The 21,634-nt window shown below is 42.1% G+C and overlaps 1 protein-coding gene across 1 annotated transcript in view; it reads right to left on the bottom strand.

The window, feature by feature from the left end:
- Window positions 1-21,634, bottom strand: part of KCNH5 (potassium voltage-gated channel subfamily H member 5) — a 153,108-nt gene that overhangs the window by 112,328 nt on the left and 19,146 nt on the right. The window contains exons 3-5 of the mRNA XM_027674189.1: window positions 21,186-21,292; window positions 16,698-16,826; window positions 977-1,092 (exon numbers count right to left, since the gene is read on the bottom strand). Of these exons, the coding sequence (XP_027529990.1) occupies window positions 977-1,092; window positions 16,698-16,826; window positions 21,186-21,292 (352 nt within the window). The remainder of the gene's footprint in view (window positions 1-976; window positions 1,093-16,697; window positions 16,827-21,185; window positions 21,293-21,634) is intronic.

Raw genomic sequence — 21,634 nt, 5'->3', positions numbered from 1 at the left:
CACAATATCTTGTTAGTCAGCTGCATTCACCACAGACTCTCTGAATTATTCCTGTGTATAGCTAATGAAAGTGGCTGATAACTGTTAAGCCTGATAAAGGGGAGCATTATGCTCTGCAAGGGGTGAGCTATGGAGATAATGCTCCTCTTCAAATTTGAGTTGTTATTATCAAAGTTCACTAAAACCAGAAAGGGAATGAAAAAACCCATAAAAATATTTAAAGCAGCAATCAGTTCTCAGCATCGAACAAAGGGTAAACTCTCTGGCACAAGTTGACTAGGGCTGTAATTTTCAGTAGCCCATATATTTTGACCATATATTTTTGACCCATTTATTTTTTATTACCAACGGACATGAAGATGAAAGCAGTACCTCTGTTTCATCAGTTAACCTGAAGGTATTCACTTGTTGCACCATCTGCACTGTTAAGGAGATGTTTGCAACCTGCCAAAGAGGTTCATTCATCAGTTCTGAAGACAAAAGTGATGAGTAAAATACTGCAGGAATGACTTTGCAAGAAAGTCGAGATTGGGATATATACACAGCCCATGTGCCTGTACAACCCCAGGGACCCAGACAGGGATGCTTCCAGAGAGGTTTCTCTACCAATCCCAAGTCCCTGGGAGAGTAAGCAACCATCCACAGGACTCAAGGACATCAAGCCTGGTTCCACATGGAGGAGCACATTGTGCACCCAAAGTTATGGAACAACCAGAAAACAGAGGATTGCATGCACAGAAACAGATCATGTAAGTAAAAGCAATCTATGGAGAATGTTTTTGTGACCTGTCCCAGAAACGTGGCCTTGGCACGTAGTGGTGCTTTAGGATGAGTAGAGGAGAGGCTGAAAAAATCAGAGTCGGGAAATATTTCCCTCTAAAATTATTATTTATCAATGGGAATTAGGATGGGTTTTTTCCCCCCCCAGTCTCTTCCTGCCTTAGGAAGGGAGCAGGCTGGCATCCATCCCACTTACTTCAGCTAAGCGGGAGTGCTTGTGCACCACCTCAGCCTTGTTCATCGGGGTCAGCTGCTGCAGCACACTCCGGCTGTTCGTCAGGGCCCGCGTCAGCCGAGCAAACTTGGTCCAACCTGTGGGAAAGAGGGAAATCACGTCACAGGTACTCAGACCTCACTCATTGCTAGTAAATCTCCTTTGCATTCGCTGATATTTGAGTCTCAAACTTGACCAGTTTCGCTACGTTGCTGCACGGAGCAGCTCCAGGCTCTGGGCTTACAGACCTTGATAAAGAGGAGAAATACTGCTCCTTTCAGGCAATCACGGGTGAATGTGAGTGAAATCACAAGGTGCTTTACTCTGCCTGCTAGAGACATTATATTAGAGGGATCACATCGTGCTTTCAGTCTTCTGGGCACTTACTCTGCTGCTGAAATTTAACTCTCAGCCACTGAAGTTAATGCAAACGCTTTCCAGGTCTGCAAATCCTGCTGAAGGAAAATCCTCCCCAGCTATGGAAAGGCTCCTGCTGATTCAGGACTGCTGGAGCAGCCCCAAAAGTCTGATCCTTAAGTCTTTACTGTTTCTTGCCCCAGCTAAAATTCAGGGACAAAAATAAAACTTAGGAAAAAAAATAATTCAGGACTGTACCAGCAGAAATGCTTCAGACGAAAACAAAAGGAATCATTAAGTCTTTAAAGACAGATTAGGAACTCGATTTTAAACAGCATTAAGAAATACATTTAGCTATTATAGTGATGATAAACAGCTGCTTTGAGCAGCTTGAGACCCACACACTGGGCTGTCCCTGGGGAACATTTTTCTGCAGCATTCAGCAAGGAGCAGAGTTTGTTACTGACAGCAGCACCAACTTGATGTTTCATCAAGTCAATCCTGCTGGAAAAACACCCCAATGTGACAACTGGCATGAATGTGTCAATGGATGGAGTAGATGGGTGGTAGCAAAGAAAAGGTCCAGGGTTTAACCAGTGTAGCACCTCAATGTTAAGCAGGAAAACTGAAAATCCAGGTACCTGTAGGAAGGAAACATCTCCCCAAGGACACTGGGGGAGATGCTCAACATTCAGTTTAGCCAGGTGTAATGTCATTTTTTTTAACAGAGAGGTGTGGATAAAATACCAAACAAGTTATAGACAGGAAATGGCTTCAGAAGAAGGTTTTAATTTTATTTAGCTTGAATGCTGAGTAGGTGAAAATTGGGGTAAATATTAATATCTGAGAAAGGAAACACAACATTTCTGTGTTAGCTAGGTTTAGTTTTAAATGTCCCCTGTCTGATAGGAGTCAGAGACTTGGAAAGTTAAGGGAAGCCCAGGGGTAGATAAAATAAAGAGCAGGGAACAGAGAAGACAATAAAACTTCAGGAAGAAAAATAATGTACGATTTGACTTTGTCCTTTACCACATGGATATCACATTCACGCAAATGTAAATCCATTGTTCATCATTTAGCAATTAGAACAGCCCAAAATATCATGGTATGCCACCAGCACAGCACAAACATTTGTGTCTGGCTATTTATACATGACCTCAAAAATGCACATAAAAAATTCACTGGGAAAAGGTAAAAAATAGAAGCATTTTATTAACTTTTGAAATGCAAACTTTAAATGTGAGCTTTGAGTATGCCTCATACTTGTGCAGCTTACAGGGATATTCAATTAGGAATATGCACTTTCTGTATTAAACAAGGTCAAGGGAGACTACAGTGATCTGAGTATGAACTATTAATTTCTAGAAGAAATTCTTGTGCTTTTCTTTTTGCTAATTGTCTATAAAACTGCTACAAGCTTTAAGACAAAAGTCAGAACTGTTCTTCATCTTTCTTAACCAGCAATTTCAAAGAGCAAGTGAGCACGGTAACAGCATTGTGACAGCTCTGCCCTAACTCTGCCCAATTTCTAGTAATTGCTGAAGGTCACGGTGCACCCAGGTGATTTCTTTTGGCACTCTGCAATCACACAGCAAGAACCACAGAAAAAGAGCAGCTCTCCTCTGGGAAGGTGTTCACCCACTTCCCTGGGTAGGTACTTATACACACATGCACACACAATCACTGTCCTCTTCCCCTGGAAAGACATTTCCCTGTGGTCCATAAGGACAAATCTGGGCTAGTCCCCAAGCTTCAGTCTGTCATCCTGCTTCACAGAGTTGATATGAGAGTGATGGAAAAAGCTCAGCAAAGCCAAAACCACCACAGACAAACGGCTGGATACAGTCCCAATTTGTCACATCTCAGTGTTGTCAGCTACTCCAGCTCTTGACAGGAACCTCATGATGTTCAGCAAGGAAAAGTGCAAAGCCTTGTACCTAAGGAGGTACAAACCAATGCACCAATACATGCTGGGGGACACCCACATGGAAAGTGGTTTGACAGAAAAGGACCTGTAGGTCCTGGGGGACCAGATTGAACATGTCTGTGCTGGAAAAAAAGAGAGCGGTACCCTTGGCTGAATTAGACAAAATACTGCCAGCAGGTCAAGGAAGGTGATTCTTCCCTTTTACTCAGCAGTGGTGAGGCCAGTACCTGGAGTCCTGTGTCCAGCTGTGGGCTCCCCAGTACAAGAGAGACATGAACATACTGAGGAGAGTCCAACCAAGGGCCACAAAGATGATTAAGGGACTGGAGGATCTGTTATCTGAGGAAGGGCTGAGAGAGCTGGGACTGCTCAGCTTGGAGAAGGCTTGAGGGGGCAGATACATACCTGATAGGAGAGTGCAAAGAGGATGGAGCCAGGCCCAGTGGTACCCAGTGACAGGGCCAGAGACAATGGGCACAAAATGAAACACAAGAGGTTCCGTCTGAACATCAGGAAAACACTGTTTTACTGTGAGGATGACAGGACACAAGTCACACACAAGTCACTTGAGCACTAGCACAATTTGCCCAGAGATGTTGTGGAGTCTTCATCATTGGAGATATTCAAAAACTGTATGGACGTGGCCCTGGGCAACTGGTCCTGCTTGAGCAGAGGTTTAGACAAGATGACCTTCAGAGATCCCTTCCAACCTCAACCATTCTGTGATTCTGTGATATTCCTGACAGCTGATGGTTAAAGATTCAAAGTTACTTACTTATTTTATTATGAAGGTGTAGGGCTTTGATCTGTGCAGTGATTAAATGAGGATTTGGAGAAGAGTCGGGGGCTGGCAATGATAGGAGATGGCTTCATGTACTCTCTAGAAATCCTTTTCCATGGTGCTTTGAAGGTTGAGAGATACCACTCACAAAAATATGGGTTTCAAAATGCCTCTCTTCTTATAAAAGCAAAACTGGTAAGAAATCCCTTGTCATTGTTTTAGGTAAGAAAAGCATCTGTCCTGCATTAACCACAAATACAGAATCCATGGGGAAGATAGGGAAGACAGAGCTGAAGCACTAAGATGCAAACCAAACAATAGCAATCATTTTGCTGTAAAAATAAAAGAAAGGAAAAACTATGATTTTTCCAAATCCCCCCTTACCACTTTAGTGAGATCATCAATGTCAGGTGAAAGAAAGAAGCCACACATTTTAGCATTCAAGGTTACCACTCTGCTCATCTGGTCTGACCTCTTCTTTTCATAGGATAAATCATTTCATCATGTTCTTTCTCCGCCAAGACCAAAGCTTTGCTTTGTGCCAGAGCAGACCTTTTGCAAAAGGCCTTCCAGTCTCATTTAGAGACTTCACATTTTCACACTCCTTTCAGCCCTGTGAAGCCCATGATTCTGGATGTTAGAAGCACAGAATACACTAAAATGACTTTTTTTCCAATTCAACACAAAGTCCAGCATTATTTTACCTGCTCCAATCTATACCTATCCATCTGCAACAGTGTGACAAAAAAAGTGCCCAGTTCTTTTGTTTCCTATTTACGACCCAAGACAATAAAAAATATAGCAGCAGCAAGATGCTGGGGTACGAGTGGGAAGGTGAAAATGTATACAGGCTGCCTTGGGTCTGAAATAATCTGTACAGGGTACATTTCTCCGTTTCTTGACCTTGTTGTAGACTGGATAAGTTCAGAATTATATTTAAAACCAATGTGTACATTTAAATAGACCAGGGAAAATTTGCATAGCTGCCTACTGCTGTCAATGTTTCTTCAAACGATTCTCTCCTTTCTTTTCCTCTATAGAGAGAGACTTGAAAAGAATGATAATTTTATCTCCTGTATTAGTGACCGCCTGTCCTAGCAGATATTTTCAGTCTGGAAGGAGTAAAGGAGCTGCACAAATAGCAGGTGTAAGGGGGGGAACCCATTCGTGAGAAAAAGCAACACTTCTGATGCTCTCTTCAGCTCGGCTGGATTGCGTCTTTCTTCCATAGCACCACTTGAAAAATAACACCCTGAACCTGCACCATTGCACTCAGATTCCTGGGAAAAAAAAGCAACATCATCAGATCACACACCAGATCAGGCCAGCAGCTGCTCCTCCTTACAAGAAGTTAAACTGGGTATTTCAGATAAAGATGTTAACTCCCTCAAATGGAAAATTCTGGAATAGCATACACATACAATGATTGTTTCCTCTGGTTCTCCTTAATTACTTTCCTTTTCGTGGACAAAACAAAAAGCATCTGTACCCCTGCTTTAAACAAAACCCTCATGATCTGCATTCATTCTCATGATCCAAAACAAGGATCTCTTAAACAGGAGCCTAGCAAAATATTTCCCCGTTTCTGTCCATTACTCAAAACAAAATTCCTGCATTCTCAATAAACTGAAGATGAAGATTTAACAAGCCCATAGAGTTAACAGAATAGGACATGAAGAAGGCAACTGTGCTGATAGACATGGACTAAGCTATTCTCTGCCTTGGCTCAGCTGTAATGTTGCCCTGCCAAGCCTGCAACTTTCTTCTTCCTTCATGCAATTTAGACACAATTAAATATTTTACATCCACAAGATATTTTCCACGTCTCTTGCTCTAATTAGGACTGCCCTCTGACTGTGGGGCTAACTGAGCTGGAGGTGACTTGGTGGCATATTTTACACAGTGGCTGAGCCAAAGGTTTCTCTGAAGAGAAAAAAAAACAGGAGGACTAAATCAATTAAAAAAATAAATAGATATTTCTTTCAAATCTTAGATGCTGCGACATGAGTTGAAGCTGTTAATGTTGTGACAGGATGCCTGGGGGAGTGCAGGAGCACAGAAGGGAGGTAGGCAATAGTCAAGTGAAGCAGACAGAGCACCCAAACACCTCCTCAGAGGAGGAAAAAGCTTTCCACATGGGTCTTAGCTGCTCACTCAGCCACTCCCTAGATTCATCCACCACTACAGAAATTACATGGTGCCTGAGGGGGAAACTTTATGTCCATGTTAGAACTTCATCCTATTGTCCATTCACCATCAGCAAGTCCAAACTATCTTACTCACTACAGCATGTGCCTTTCCATCAGCTACTCCTCCAACAAGAGTAGTACTACGCCCACACAACTTTCTTCCTGAGATCCTGAATCCATCATTCTGTGTAACACTGGACAGCTGGGATGGGAACAGCTTTGTGGCAGCTGCTCTCCAAAAACCTCCCCTCCCCCGCCGCACTTGCTGCTTTCTCTGTGTGCAGGGACTTTCTGACACCCACACTCTTGCACTGCCACAGGGACCTCTCTCTGCCCTTCTGGTTACCAACCTCCTTCCCATTAATACACCCTGCAGATCAATCCAGAACTCAAACACTCCCATCCATCTCCAACACCCGCTCCTCATCTCTGCTGCCTCTCTGAGAAAGGAGAAATGTCAGCCAGGTCAAAGATGTTGTTGCAGTGTGTGGCAGGGCATAAAAAGAACCAGAGAATATATAAACATAGAAAGCTGTCCAAAGAAAGTGCAGCAAGGGAGGCTTCCCCAAGCAGAAGAGATGGTGGAAGGGATGGGACGGAATCACAGAATCACTTAGGTTTGAAAATACCTCTAAGACTCTTTCCTAAAGACTATCTGCAGACAAAACCTTTAAATCCCTGTGATTCCTCCCAAGGTCACAAAACAGAGAATTGGTTAGACTTCACCAGTGCTCCCACATGCACCAAGGAGCAGGTCCTGGTGCCCATCACATAGGAACACTCCTGCCCAGAGGATGGGTCAGATCCAGGCAGTTCCCTCTGCTGGGAAAGTTCCTGACCAGGCATGGACTAATGAGCAAAAAAGGACTTTGGTTCTTTTGGTCCACTATTGCTTAAGCCTCAGCAGTCAGTAGGCCTACCCATTGCCTTCACAGATACCAGCAAATATTTTCAAATATAACTGTGTGCAAGTCAGAAAACCCTTCAAATTCTCACCGTAATTTAATTAGGAGTTGAAAATTCACAGTCTCTCTGACAGGATTTGTGTACAGTTGCAAATGCAGATCTAACTACCCAGCTAACAGCCACACTGAAAACAAAAGATTTAGTTCATAAAATACATTATGTTATTTTAAAGCTAAATTCTTACAACAGAGTTTATGAAGAGTTTAAAATCTCAAGGTGAGATGTTAATGTTCTTTATAGTGCACTTGCTCTGAAAAACCTAGGCATGGCTAGTTCCCCCTAATAAAGCATTAGTGTAGCTCTACTGGCTTGCAATTAACCTTTTTGTCAAGGTTTATCTGGTCCTAAAAGGATGAGAAATAATGATGACTTTTAAATCAGTATAACAGGGAACTATCCCATACCTTCGACTGCAGTGAAAACACTCAGGTTAAGAATTATATTCTGTGTGAAAAATAATTGCAGAGGGCAATTACAGCAGTGCTCATCTCGATTCCTGCCTGCAGGGGTGTAGGTTACACCGCCAGACCATGGAAAAGTTGTTCTCCTCTCACTGTGAAGCACGAAACATGCAGAATGCCTATATAATATATAATTTATGACATACCCACAAAAGCTAACACTGCTCAGAGTTAGGTAGTAGGGAATTCAATTGGTAACATGGATCATCCTTTGGCATAAATAGTTACCATGTACAAATCCCAACTATTTGTAGACATTCAGACAGTAAAATCACTACAATGGCTGGCTGTTTGCTCTTTACTGCAGGTCAAGTATGGCTGAAAGAGTTCATTGTCTCTTTGTAAAACTTAATCATCCCGGTTTTGGTTTGTCAGAGAGAGAGAGAGGGATAAATGGGATTCCTGAATATGCAGCATAATAGTCAAACAAAGCTCAGTCATTCCCATGATGCAGTAAAAGTATTTCTGGACTGAGACTCTATTCAAATGTAATTTGAAATATTGGGATAAATTTTCTGGATTGAAATTCTGTGCGTTCCACTGTCCGATAACGTACTGCACTCTGGGGATAATTTTTACATCCAACCTCCTTTATTGCTGAATGTTGTCTTCCCAGTTACCATCCACCCACTGCAACTGCTGGGGAGCTCAACGTGGATGAAGAACTACTGGGTAATCTTGGGCATATCACTTTACCTCCCTGAGCTTCAGTTTACTCTTCCTTAAAGTGAAGATAATGCTAATGACCTACTTTGCAAGCCATTGTGAGATCTACTGATAAGAAGTGCTAAGATTTATATGCCTCTAGACTACATTTGGTACACGACGTATTTTTAAATTTAATTCTAACATAGCCATAAATTTATGGTGCCCAACTCCTTAGATTTCACTTTTCTGCAATTAAAGCTAAGCTTTATACACACAGGGCCACTAAGGACTTACTTCCCGTAAGTATATAAAAACAAGTGCAAATTTAGGGAAGAAGGGGAAAAAAAAAAAGAAAATACTGACTACTGTAAATTTCACTCAACTGGCTTTTAGGAGTTGGTCGGATAGCAAAATGGTGCCATTCAATGGTCAAAAAAAAAAGGAATACATGAGCCAAAGGCTAGGGATCAAAAGAAAGGCAGTTGTCTAGAAATTAAAAAGGAGCGTACAATAAAGCACACAGGGATGGAAAAAAGAGGGCAAAAAGTAAGTAGGTGAATCAGAAATTATGGTTTATGAGAATGGACATGGAAAAGCTAAAGAAATATGGGAAAAAATCTTCTTCAGCTAGATTTATTACAGTAACAATGAAGTTTTTAAAGAACTTACAGAGTACAACCAAAAAGCTTCTGCACCCATATGCAGAGAGGGCAAACAGGATGACCCAAGCAACTACAGGCGACCCAGCTTGATCTCAGTGCCAGGCAAAATGAGAGAAAAACCAATCTGAGTTTCAATGTGCTTAATAAAACAAAAAAGGAATGGAAGGCAATGAAGAGCTGTCAGCACGGAAAGATGTAAAATGCCCCACCAATGCTAATTTCATTATTTTATAAGAGCATGAATTTGGCTCAGGAAGACAGCCAAACACCTTGACAGAACAAGCCGCAAGCCAAATGCAGATGATGTGCACTGGAGAGGCACGAGCCTGGGCAGCTCCCTGCACCAGTGCTGCCTTGCTGGGGTTGGGCTGGGCAGCAACATGGACCATTGACCTGATGACAATCTCAGTGGCTGTCCTTGGTTTGCTCCCACCTGCAGCCAAGGACCCACCAACTCCCAAGTGCTCATCCCATCCCATCACCTCCTCCTGGTGCTGCATTTGAATCACCTGAGAGACAGGCTGGTCAAAACCTCTTGTAGGATTATCTGCTCTGAATTGACACCGTGTGACACTCTCAACAAGACATTGAGACTACTCTGTTCAGTAAATTACAGGTTAAATGGACGAAGAAATCGCTACTTGACAAGTATCAAACAAGGAGCAGTGGAAAATAGTAAAAAATTATTACTGAGAGCCTTCCGGACCCCAGTGGCCAAGTATCCTTCTATTCAGTGTTTTTCTCTATGATCTGAAAGTCCTTATAAAATGACTGATAAAATGCCAGAGGACGGGAAGATCAGAGGAATGCTAAACAGCGGTGAGGGCAGTCACACAGGATGATGTGCTTAGTAACCGGGCACGTCCCACTAAAATATGTTCTAAATGGAAAACAGATACTGAGGCAAAAGCAAGGCAAATTGTATCTCCAGCACAGGGGGGGGGGGGGGGGGAATGTCCCTAGGAAAGAACAGTTCTGGAAAGGATCCAAAGATCTTGGTAGATGAGCAATTCAGCATGTGCTTTGCTTTGGCAAAAGGTTACCTATTCCTTCTATACATAACAGTAAGAACCAGGCTTGGTGAGCCTGAGCAATAGGCAGTACTGAGGAATTAGCTGGGAGCCCACCCAGCCACAGTACTGGCTGCAGAAAGTGACTGGGGACCTGGGAGACTGAAATCCAGGCCACCACAGCTTCATCCCCACCGCTGCCCATGAGCTGGGTTAAAGGGCAGCTAAAATATCCATGTATCTGCCATCACCAGACCTCCAAGTTCAGGCTAGACAGAGGTTTAAGGAGCTGAACTCATTTACTTTATCAAAAGAAGGAGGAGTGATGACTTGATTATACATGTAAATGCCTTAATGGGACTTTCTTAATACAGTGAAAAAAATGCATAAGAAGACGCCACTGCAAGAAGCTAAATTCAGGTTAATTTAAATACGGTGCTTCTTTAAAGCCTAAAGTGTAATGGAAAAGCAAGAAAAATATTAAGTAATGTCATGGATCCTTAGCCTCTTTAGAATTCTAAATCAATACTGGATGCTTGTCTGGAGGGGATGGTTTAGTTACACACAAGTTTATGGGTTCAGCAGAAGAGCAACTTAGTGAAGTGTAATGCCCTGTGATATACAGATTAGACTTTTAAACTCTAACTCTACTGCATTTATACTCATTATTTTACATATGGCTGAGGAGTATTCAGTTTTCTACATAGAAAGTGTATCCCTCTACAAACAGCTACTGCTTTAAAGATCAGCTTCCAGTTTAATTCAATCTCTCACAGGGTTAGATTTTATTTCAATAGGATTTCTTTTTCATTGCACATTAAACTTACAGAAATGTTCAGACAGTTAATGTGCATTTTGGATTACTGATGGAGCACAAAAAGGGCTCCAAAGGCAATATCAAATTCAGAGAAGTATTTGATTGCTGTGAAGGAAACTAAACAGCCCTGGATACGGAAACTCCATCTTCTTCATCATAGTGGGTCTCCAACAGCAGCAAAGCAAGAAAGGATGGGGGGCAGGGGGGAGAAAATATGCTTTGGAGCATCACTCCTAAGAGTCAGGAAACAACTATCTCTTCATGACTCTTCAGTTTGTGCACTGTCTGCAGAAAGTGCCACCGGCATGTCACTGAAGACAATAACAGGGATGCTTGTCTTGTAGAAATAGGAAAAAAGCAACCTTGGGAGGTCTTCCTGTACCTATCCAAAATTAATGGTTTCAAATACCAAGAGAGTATATCTCAGCATCATTCCTCTGAGTTGTCTATCCTTGACACTGAAAACACACCTGGGAATCGACCACTTCTCTTGTCACCCCCTCAAAATTCTTTCTCCTAGCCCAGGTGTCCCTAGATGCTAATCTAAACCCAGGGGAGAATGAAGAGATGCAGGTGATCTCCCTGAAGGTGCTGGAGAGTGAAACTGCTGATCAGAGCAAAAGGAAACAGCATGAGAACAAGTGGGTCTCTATAGTACTGAGAGCCTTATCATTACAGCCAAGGAAAAGTGCAATAAAAACATGTTAAGGATATCAAAATTGTGACCTACTAAATTACTGTGATGGATTACTGTCAAGGTGATGTATTCAACAGGGTACACTGTGCTTTAGCTAAAGGTAGAAACTTCATTTTCATGCTCTAATCCCTCCACCTACTTCTCCTATTATCACCAGGATTGATACCCCCTCAAGGAAAAAAGTTCCCATGTGCAACTAGTTATATATGCTTAATAATTTGCCCTTATTAAAGATAAAAAAGGATCAGAATTATAGGCTTAGCAAGGATTAGCAAGCATAAGTCTGTATTTCTGCAACTACTACACTTTTTATAGCCCTGTCACACTCCGAGATAGAGTTGTATCATTATATAGAGTTATATAACCATAAAGAGTTATATCACTGGAAGCATTACAGCATTGTCCCAGACAGTCTTGATTATCAAAGTCTGGCTCTATCAAGTGAAAAAGAAAAAAAAAAGAAAAAGAAAAGGCAACTTCAGGGTCCTGCTGTGCCATCTCCTGATCCCATCTGTTAACAGCACACGGTCCTGAGTTGTAGGGGCCTCATGGACACAACTTCACATCCTAATTCAACATCCTATGAATATTCACCAGAACCTCCAAATCACTCCAGAGGTGACAAGCCTGATATTTCACTCAAAAGAGACTTACAATAACCAGTGAGAATCCTAGACAAAAAAAAAAAAAATCCAAGTTTACCTAGAGGCCACATTTTTTTCTTTGCTGACAATAACAAAGGGAATAAAAACACTGCACAACTAGGTGAAACTCCACTAATAGCCAAAAAAATGCTGGGTTTTTTTTCTATCCTTAAACTTTCTGTTCAATATAATCTACAGCACTTCTGGCTTCAAATGGTGTTAACATTTTAAGTGGCCCCATCCACCCTTCTAATAGTTAGAGCCCAGAAAAATGGCTTCATTTTTTTCTGACAAATAAACATAAGACTATTACCACTGTGTGTCTTTGCAAGAATTGAAAATCTTCAGATGTTTTTAAAAGGCCATTGGGTAAAGACAGAATAAAAGCTCAGCAAGCTGATAAAAGCATCCAACTGTGACCTGACAACGGTACAAACATTAATAAAAAAGAATTCTTTGGGTTTTATTCTCTTGAAGAAAATACATAATACGATCTTTCATATGCTTGTAATGGCCTGCCACCTCTTCTGTGTAAGGCACTGAGCCAGGACTCCTGGGGATCTGGCCCTCTGCCTCCACAGGTAGGACCTCCTGCTTGGTATTGAATCCAGATCAGACAAATATTCATAGTACCAAAGAGGAGCAGGAGAAGGAAAGAAAGAGAGACCAGGAAAACACAGCACAGCTCCTTCACCAGGAAATAAGCCACTGTCCCAGTGACCACCAAGTGTCATCATCTGCCCCATCACTAATTCTTACACCTCTTTTCCACCCTGGCACCATCCACAGCTCATTCAGCCACCGACTCAGCAGCTGGGGCACTATAAACCATAAACCATAAACCAAGTCAATGGAGGGAGTTCTCTCTACCCTCCAGACCTGCACAGCTGCCGGTGGCACCTTCACCCAGGATTGAACACATCAGCCAGGCAGCTGATCTGTCCCCCCATTATCATCTTTGCTGCTTCTTCCTGTGTTGCTGGGGGCTTTTGACACTTTTGACTGGCTAGACACTTTTTAAAGTAATTTTCCGTTTACAAGGATACAACAGTACTTTTTGGTTTGCTGCATTGCCATACATCACAGGTCTCCCACACATCGCCCAGCAATAACAGACAGGAGCATGAGTAACAAGAAAACAAGTCAGTCCAATCTTTAGTGTCAACTGCCTGTACCCTCTCAGAAAACAAGGGTTTTGATCTCTGTCATTGTGTTTTATGAGAGGAAGGTAGCTTTTAAATATCCCTTTTCTCCAGCCTTGCTTACAGTCCACTGAGTTTCAACAGCTTTCTGGTCTGCAGCAAATTCACAGTCTCCCGGGTGACCTGGGAAAATTTTTCATTACCTTTACTCCCTCCGGCAAGCAAAGCCCCCTCCTCCTCCTCCTCCTCCTGCTTTCAGCATTAACACAGCAAATGGTGAGCACACAGGTAAGCAGAGACACACACCATCTGTCTCAGTGCCCCAGACCTCTCTAACTCCCTTTGCTCGCACGGGGCTTGTCCCCGTGATGTCAACTGCATTTTTTGTAGACCCTTGAAACAAATATGTTTCTAAGCCCACATCACAAAAAAAAAAAAAAGAAAAAAGAAATCCCACTTCACCCTTGCAATTTGCTTTGTAGTAAGACAACTAATTCATTTGTCTGTCCTGTTTTCACAAATCTGACAAGCTTCTCAACACTTCTGAGAAATCTGCATCCTCAGCATCTCTCCCTGTCCCCCGAAACTGCTGTTCCCTTGCAAGGTCTACATGAGATGCCAACCACACTGCAGCCCCTGCAAGTGGATTTGGCAGACCCAACTATATATTTCCAGGAGTCAGGACACACAGACACTCTGCAGTGTAGATACATCCATTGGTATGATTTAAATACCTCATAGGAGTGTGATATACTGAAACTTCACAACAAAGCAACACACCTTTGAACAGTGCAGAATGTATCGGTACAGAGAGATTATTGCATAATGGCATCAATATTTTATTTCTGTTGAATTTTTTATCTCAAATTTACTGCTCCCATAAGTAATACACAATAACTCATCTGCACCATAGTTACTTATGTATTATGTATTGCATGGTCCTGGAAGAATTTCTGAAGAAATATCCTTCTTTTAAAAAGGAAAAAAAAATAGCCCTTTCAATGACAAATCCCAGCACTCAGCAGCAGTATTTTACTGAAATGCTTTTTTACAAAACTTTAGAAATTCTCCACTAAATTGTAACGTATATGTTTACCAATCTCATAATTCAAAAAGAAAGTGGCCCAGCAGCTTATAAGCACACTGTAATGTTATCTGCAGGGACAATGAATTATGTATCTCTCATAGCACCGTCTGACACAAAAACACTGTGATCCCAGTGCCGTGGGATCCCGCAGATCCACGCAGTTGAGACACAAAGGGTAATGCAATAGTGCTGTTTTCCCACCCTTGTAGTAAAATGGTGCAAATATTTGAATATGATTTTCTTATATCAAGAAAAGACAAGCTTTAATTTATGCAAAAGCAGAAGAAAAATCGGGTCAGTGGTTTGTAATCATGAGGTTTGTTGGAAGTACTGATCAATGCTAATCAATGCTAATCAATGCACCCTGAGCAGATTCTTAAGGGTCCAACCATATGCCTTGAAGGCACTTGGGAGATGTGGCTGTACTGCCTCTGGGATGTTCTGTTTGGCTTTTTGTTTTTTTTAGACTATGACTTTAACAAAAGTAAGGGCTCTTTAAACATACAGCCAAACTTCTCTGGCTGCCTGACGACAATATTCTGTGATGTTCATCATTAATACCTGGCATTTTAACTAATGGTGCCCTTCACTGCAGAACAGCAGTACACAAGTTATGCATTTCACTGCTTTTGCTCTTTCCCACAGGAACATACATAGTTCCTACACTGGATGCCACGGGGATTCTGCTCTTCCTCAGTCACAAGATGGGGAGGGGAAGAGCTCAGCCCCTGGAGCACATCCCTGCCTCCCCAGGGAAGGCAGCAGAGTATGAATCTCCCAGGGCTGAGAATCCAAAGGAGGCAACATTCATCATTTCTGCATTTGAGAGCCACCTTCAACATGTTTTCTCTGTTCTGCTGTAGCCAAACACTCCTCAGTGCAACTATGTACTGGGGGAAGTGGGGCAGAGACGGGGAATGCGGGGGTTTGGGGAATGGCTCCATGTGAGAAACATCTTGATTTCCCCAGAAAGCATCAAATAGGAAAATCTACAAGAGGATTGTTGTAAAGACTAGCTTTTTCCTTGATGAGCTCACACTGTGCATTATATACACTGCAGCAAGGAGCCAGTCCCATGCCTTCAGACCTCTACTATTAAAGTCCTTTCAATTAACTGGCATTTATCTTAAAAAATTCAAACTATTTCCAGGCAGAAAAATTCCACATTATGGAGCTGAAAGTAAAATAAAGAACATTTGCAGGCTGCTAACTAAATTGTAGGGACAGTAAAGCTTACAATAATTGAGAATGTATTCCTACATCAGGATCTTATAATTTAATGAATAATACTCTCTCTAGACAAAATAAAATGTCATATTTGGTGTTAGCTCAAAGAAGGGCCTTTCGTTTTAGATCTTCCTTTATAAATTGACTTTTCAGTTATCCAAACACATATAATAACTGCTATCTAGATAATAAGAAATTAGTTTAAATGCTGTTTGCATTCAAATGACACCAAGTTTATTCTAAAGAAGACGTCTTAGAGCACACAAAGCTCAGAGTGAGATATCAAGCCTTCTTCAAGCGTGAAGAGAAAAACACAGTCAGGAATTAATCATCAGGAGGCAACTTCCAAGAGAAGATAGGATGTGGATAATGTCCTTCTTTATGCAGGCATGCATTATTTTACCCAAAGCAATACACATGTAAACCTGACACAGGACACGTGTCTTGTAACTAAAGCAGGGGATGCTGCCAGATCCTCCACACCTTTCCCACTAGTTCCCTCCTTCTGTGAGGCTTCAGGTCTGGCCATGGGCTGTTGGGTGATGAGAGCATTTCAACAAACATCATCCCCAGCAGCTGATAAGTAACAAGCACAGTGCCCACTGCCATGCAGCTGTTATTCCTGAACAGTAATAGAGGACTCAAACAGGCTGTTTCCTTTGCATTTCACCTCTAAGAGCGAGAAAGGGAAGAAATGTCTCATCACGAGGAGCTGAAATTATTTTTTTCCTGAAAAGAAGATATCAGTCCTGTAACAGAAAGGTCTCCCAAAACAACACAGCATTTAAATGACTCAAAACCATGCAATTTTTAGCAAGTGCCAGCTGTAGTGATGAAATAATGAAATTACAAAGAGAAAAGGAGGCTTGTGACTCTGGAAAAACATTGGCAGGGAACTTCCACTTACGGTGATTTATCTTTTTTATTTTAAACAATAATTTAGGAGAGTGACATTGAAACTTTGACAGGTCACAAAATATTTCCTCAATTCAAGATACAGATCACAGACATGGCATATCCCTGTGACAGGTCCAAGCTCAAGCATGCACTTTTATAATTTAAAAAATTATAATGTATTTCATATTTACCTTTTGTTGAATCATCTTCAATTGGTTGTTTGAATAAAGTGATATCCTTAAAAGTACACAAGAACAAAACCACTTTTTCATGCTCATTTCTTATAGGTGCAATTTGCATGTAGAACCAAACTGGGGTTCCTGAAGCAAAGAAAAAAGTGACATTGGAATGTGGTGTAGCACAAACTTTCCCCAGCCCACACACAGAATACTTCATCATTTACATGCTATTGTAATACACATGTAGTTAAGGACCATATGTCAATATTTCTGCATCTTCCAGATTTTTCTATTTTACTTCCTCAAAGGAAAACAACATATTCCCATTTTCACAGCTGCATTAATCTAACCAGAAGATAAGCAGAGATAACAGGTCTTATAAATCTCCATTCTAAAATAAAACATATTATTCTTCCCCTCTTGCTCTTGCATTTTCCCAGCATGTCTCACCAGCTTAGTGTCTGCAAGGTAAAAAGGCAAGAAAAAACAGGTGAATGGTATCTTTGATTCCTTCTTCATATATTATGGAGCTATCAAATCCAAAACTGATGGACTATACGGTGAAATGCTCCAAATTTTATGTTACTACAATATTTAAGAGGAGTTGAGTTGGACTCTAAATGTCATACCAAGACAAATCAGAAGACTTGATTTCTTTTTTGCATTTCAGGTCATACCTCCAGCTCCTCATTGCCCTGCCCAGTGCAGCACTCTTCCACAGAGTTAACACAGTTATCTCTACTTAATTTTTGAAATAAAACCAAATATTTTTCAAATCCTACCACTCATCAAATAAAGAACCAAAAAAAAAGCCCTCGGGGTTGGAGTGGTTAGCATGGCTTTTGGTAAATCCTCACTGTCTGTACAAGGCTCCTGCAGGTGCTCAGGAGCTGAAACTGGTCTTCCAGGCTGAAACGCACATGGCAGCCCCCTGTGTACACGCAGGTCTGCTCCATAAGGGGTAAAATCCTAGAACACTTCAAGCAATTTTCTCAGAAACCCCCTGTTCACCTGCAGGGATGTAAATGTCAGATGCTCTCCATCCAGCAAAGTTCCGTGTCCCCTCCCTCCCAAACGCACACCTACACACGCTGCACTGTAAATGCCTTCACAGGCAGCTAATTACCTTTGGGATTTGATGTGCTTTCAGCCAGTTGACAGAATGGCTTTTCTCCTGAGCTGCCTAAGTGCTGACACATTGAGACAAGCTGCTTGCCCACTGTTATCCCACACGGGCACCACTGGCCCCCCCAAATCCCCTCTAATGCACCATGTCCGGGAGCTGTGCCAGGAACTGCAGGATAGATCCCAGAGGGCAATGAAAACCATTTGGGCTAGGACTACTGTGGGGAAGGTTAAAATCCACAAGGGTTCATTAAAATTCAACTGGGATTAAACCAGTAACTTACTACCAGTAAACTGGAGAAGTGGGAGAGATGTGGGACTGCTTTTTGTTACAATTCCAAAGCCATTATGCTGATTACTTGATTACCTTAATTCCCAGTTGCTAACCTGAGATAAAAGACTTTTTAAAAACTACTAAAACAGAGTGCTGCAGCTCTCTGGAGAAATACTTTACTTGCACTCATACCTGGGAACCCATAGGCATCTTTTGAAAAGCTCTGAAAGCAAGGAGGCAAAATACCCTGTCAAGAGTGCTGACAAAAATCAAAGACAGAGGCAAGGCGGCTACTGCTGCAGAAGCAGCAAAATGAGAAGAAGCAGGCAAAGAGTTTTCCTGAGTATTACCATATATATACATACACCTTAGAGAGAGAGCATATACATATATATGCGTACTTAACATGGTTGCTGAATAGTTGTGTGGGTAAAGGTATATAGGGTATATTCCCTATATATGAGGGAATGCAGCAAAGCAGAAGAAAGTTGTAACAAGCTTTCAGGTCTGAACCTGAAACCTGCAGGCTGGGTTAAAACACCAAGGGAGTGTGTGAAGTCAGCAGTCGTACGATGCTGCTGGAGAACATCAGCTCTTTAAGATCATCTCTGCGACAAAGGAGAGCAGGATGGGACAGCAACCTGAAAACCTCAAAACCTCCCTCTGCCAAAAGCATAAAGGAATGGGTAAGGAAAAAAAAGGTTGTGCCACATTATCAAAAGTACGCAGCACCGCTGGACCTACGGTTTGAAAGTGTGTGTGGGAGGGTGCTCTGAAAGCACTGCAAGCTCCATGTAGGTGATAAACACAAGCCCAGAGTACCTGTCTACACTCTGCAGAAGTACATTCATACCAACGGATAACTATTCTTTATTTTGTTATCTGCGCCAATATTCATCCTGGAGGATAAGCAGGCGGTTTCTTGAAGGACCTTCTTCTGCCAGGTTCCGATTATGATAAATGGAAGCAAACCCTGAGCATACCAGCTGCTGAATCAGAGCCAAAAGGTGACTCTATTAGCATTAGTGAGAGGTTGAAGTTCTGGGCTCCGGGTGATGGAGAAGAAAGCTGACAACAGATGTTATGGATGGGAACTGACTCAACTCTGAAAAGAAATATTGAGTACTTTTCCACAAAGTCCTTCTGTAATCCTGCATAACTTATGGAAAGTGTAGGCTTGGAGATCTGGGCAAAGGTGAAGATTTTATTATGGCAACTGCAGGTCAATAAATCTCTGAAGCATCATCGAGCTCCAGCAGACAATTCACAACCCAAAGGAAAAAGCATCTGGCTTGTTACAGGACAGTAACCAAGAGAAGGTTTTTCTCGTTTCATACTTAAATAAAATAGAAAGGAATTTACTTTAGGAATGGCCCATTGTAGAGCAGGACCCTCTTTAATAAGAGAAGCCAGGTTGGGGAGAGGACAGGATCTCTGGGATCCCCTTTGGAAATCACACAAACACGAGGCATGGCAGTGCTGGGCAGCACCACGAGCAAAGACACCCAACACGAGTCTGTCCCAGGAAATTCCCCTCTTGTGAGGGGACATCCAGGTGAGCTGCACAGGAAACAGGCAGAGAGGCAGAAAATCTGTAGAACAGATACATCCATATGCCTAGGAAACAAAAAGAGGTCATTTGGAGGGCTCTCCTGGACACCTGCAGGAACAGCTGGACTTCAGAGCTGCTCTTGCTTCTCTTTTTAATTAAGGTGTTGGCTAAAATGCCTTGCAGCAGGCAGAATTGGAGAACTCCAACGACATTTCCTGCTGCTTAAGTACACATAGAGGAAGACTTAGTCTAAAAAGGGAAAACAGAGGCAAAGCATAAGAGGAGGTATCCAGGATGCTCTGTTCAATGTCATGAAAGGTTTATGCGAGTTTGCAGTGAAATGGGGCAGTCAGGCACAGTTAGCTCTTTCCTGAGGCACACCATTCCCTACCCTCATTCCCTACCCTCAGACACAGCATGCAAGAAAAAGCTCCAGCATGAGCTTGGCGAGATGCTCCCTGCCAGCACCAAGGCCCACCCAGGGGGAAGCACAGCCTCAGATACTGGGCTCCAGGCAGGTGAACCGGGGAGGAAGCTCCCCAACCCCACAGTAACTGCACCCTGTAAAGGGCAATGAAAGCCAAACTGAAGAAAACATCTCCATCAGGATTGTTCTTGGCTTGTTCTTGACACAGCCACCAACCCAATCAGCTAGACTCTTTCTGCTCAGGGTCGAGGAACTTGCTTTTATGGAGCATGTTTCATCTGAGAGTTCTGGCTTTCTATCTGGGGAAGGTGGTCTGTGCTAGTGGAGGAGGCTGTTCATTTACACTGACAACAGCAGGAATTGCAACCATCAGCTCAGGAAAGATGTCCACACTGCACAAGTCCAGTGTGAGACCACACAACAGCGTGGGTTTTGCTCAGTATGTGCTATGAAGTTGATAAGCCAGAAGCAGTACAGCCCACACGTGTGGCAGAACAGAAAATGTGACTGGAGTGGCTCATGGATAAGACAAAATGAAGGAAGTCTTCTCTGGTTCTGGCAACTTCCTGCAAACCCAATGCCACCAAGAGGGAGGGACCTAGCTCCTGCATCTAATTAAGTTACAAATTCCCTGGTTTTCTAACTAATCCCTGGGCTACGTGCCAAATTTAGTACTCTCACCAGAGCTCATATGTGTTGGTTTACACACCACAGAGGCATCCTGACACTGCTGGGAGCATCCACTTGCAGCAAACAGGGTCTGGGTTCTCACTTGTGGAGACATGGGGGAGTTTTCTGAGGGATGTGGGGGAATCTCATTCAGGATTTCTTTTCACTCAAGCCAGTCAGTTTCCCTTCAGGGAAACAATCTTCAAAACTAAATATATTTCTGAAAGAAGGAGTCAGAATTGAGACAGCATGGAACAACTACTATTCCTGGCAATCTGAATGCTTGTCCTGAAAAGAGAGCTCTCTTCTTGAGTTGTGGCAACTAAAATACCTGTTTCTTCTCTAAATCTTGCCCCAAATTGCCCATATGTCAAAATGAAAATTTATTTTAGTCTATTATATACTTCAAATATGCATTGTCACTCCCAGCACCATACACAAATATATACATACTGTTTTTCTTGTAGAGGAGAATTTCAAAGCAGTTTGACTCATAGTTGTCGAAAGTCTGTCTGACTTTTTCAATGGTCTTCTTGTCTGTCAGTTCACCATACATAAAACTGAAAAAGAAATAAGGTTTCTCTTTTTTTCTAGACAAGCAACAACTTTGTTACAGTCACCTTAAACAGCCTAAACATTCGAGATGCTGCGAACTGTCATTTACCAAGGTTTAATTATAATTTACACTTCATTTAAATATTTAGAGTGTCACAAGGACATCTACAATAGTGAATAACCATGACCACCTTCTTACTGTAAATGACTGCAAATAAATCCACTGTAATGCTTCATTAAGTGCTTTCTCTGAGTCTATCTTTAAGGATATATGGTTATATATCCTCATAGAAAAATAGCTGACAGCTTATGAAACCATTATCTCCACAGCTGCAGGCCACGGCAGG

This window comes from Neopelma chrysocephalum, unplaced genomic scaffold, assembly GCF_003984885.1.
Source record: "Neopelma chrysocephalum unplaced genomic scaffold, ASM398488v2 Primary Assembly neopelma1_24, whole genome shotgun sequence".
Taxonomy (NCBI): domain Eukaryota; kingdom Metazoa; phylum Chordata; class Aves; order Passeriformes; family Pipridae; genus Neopelma; species Neopelma chrysocephalum.
This window is presented reverse-complemented; position numbering and strand designations above follow the sequence as displayed.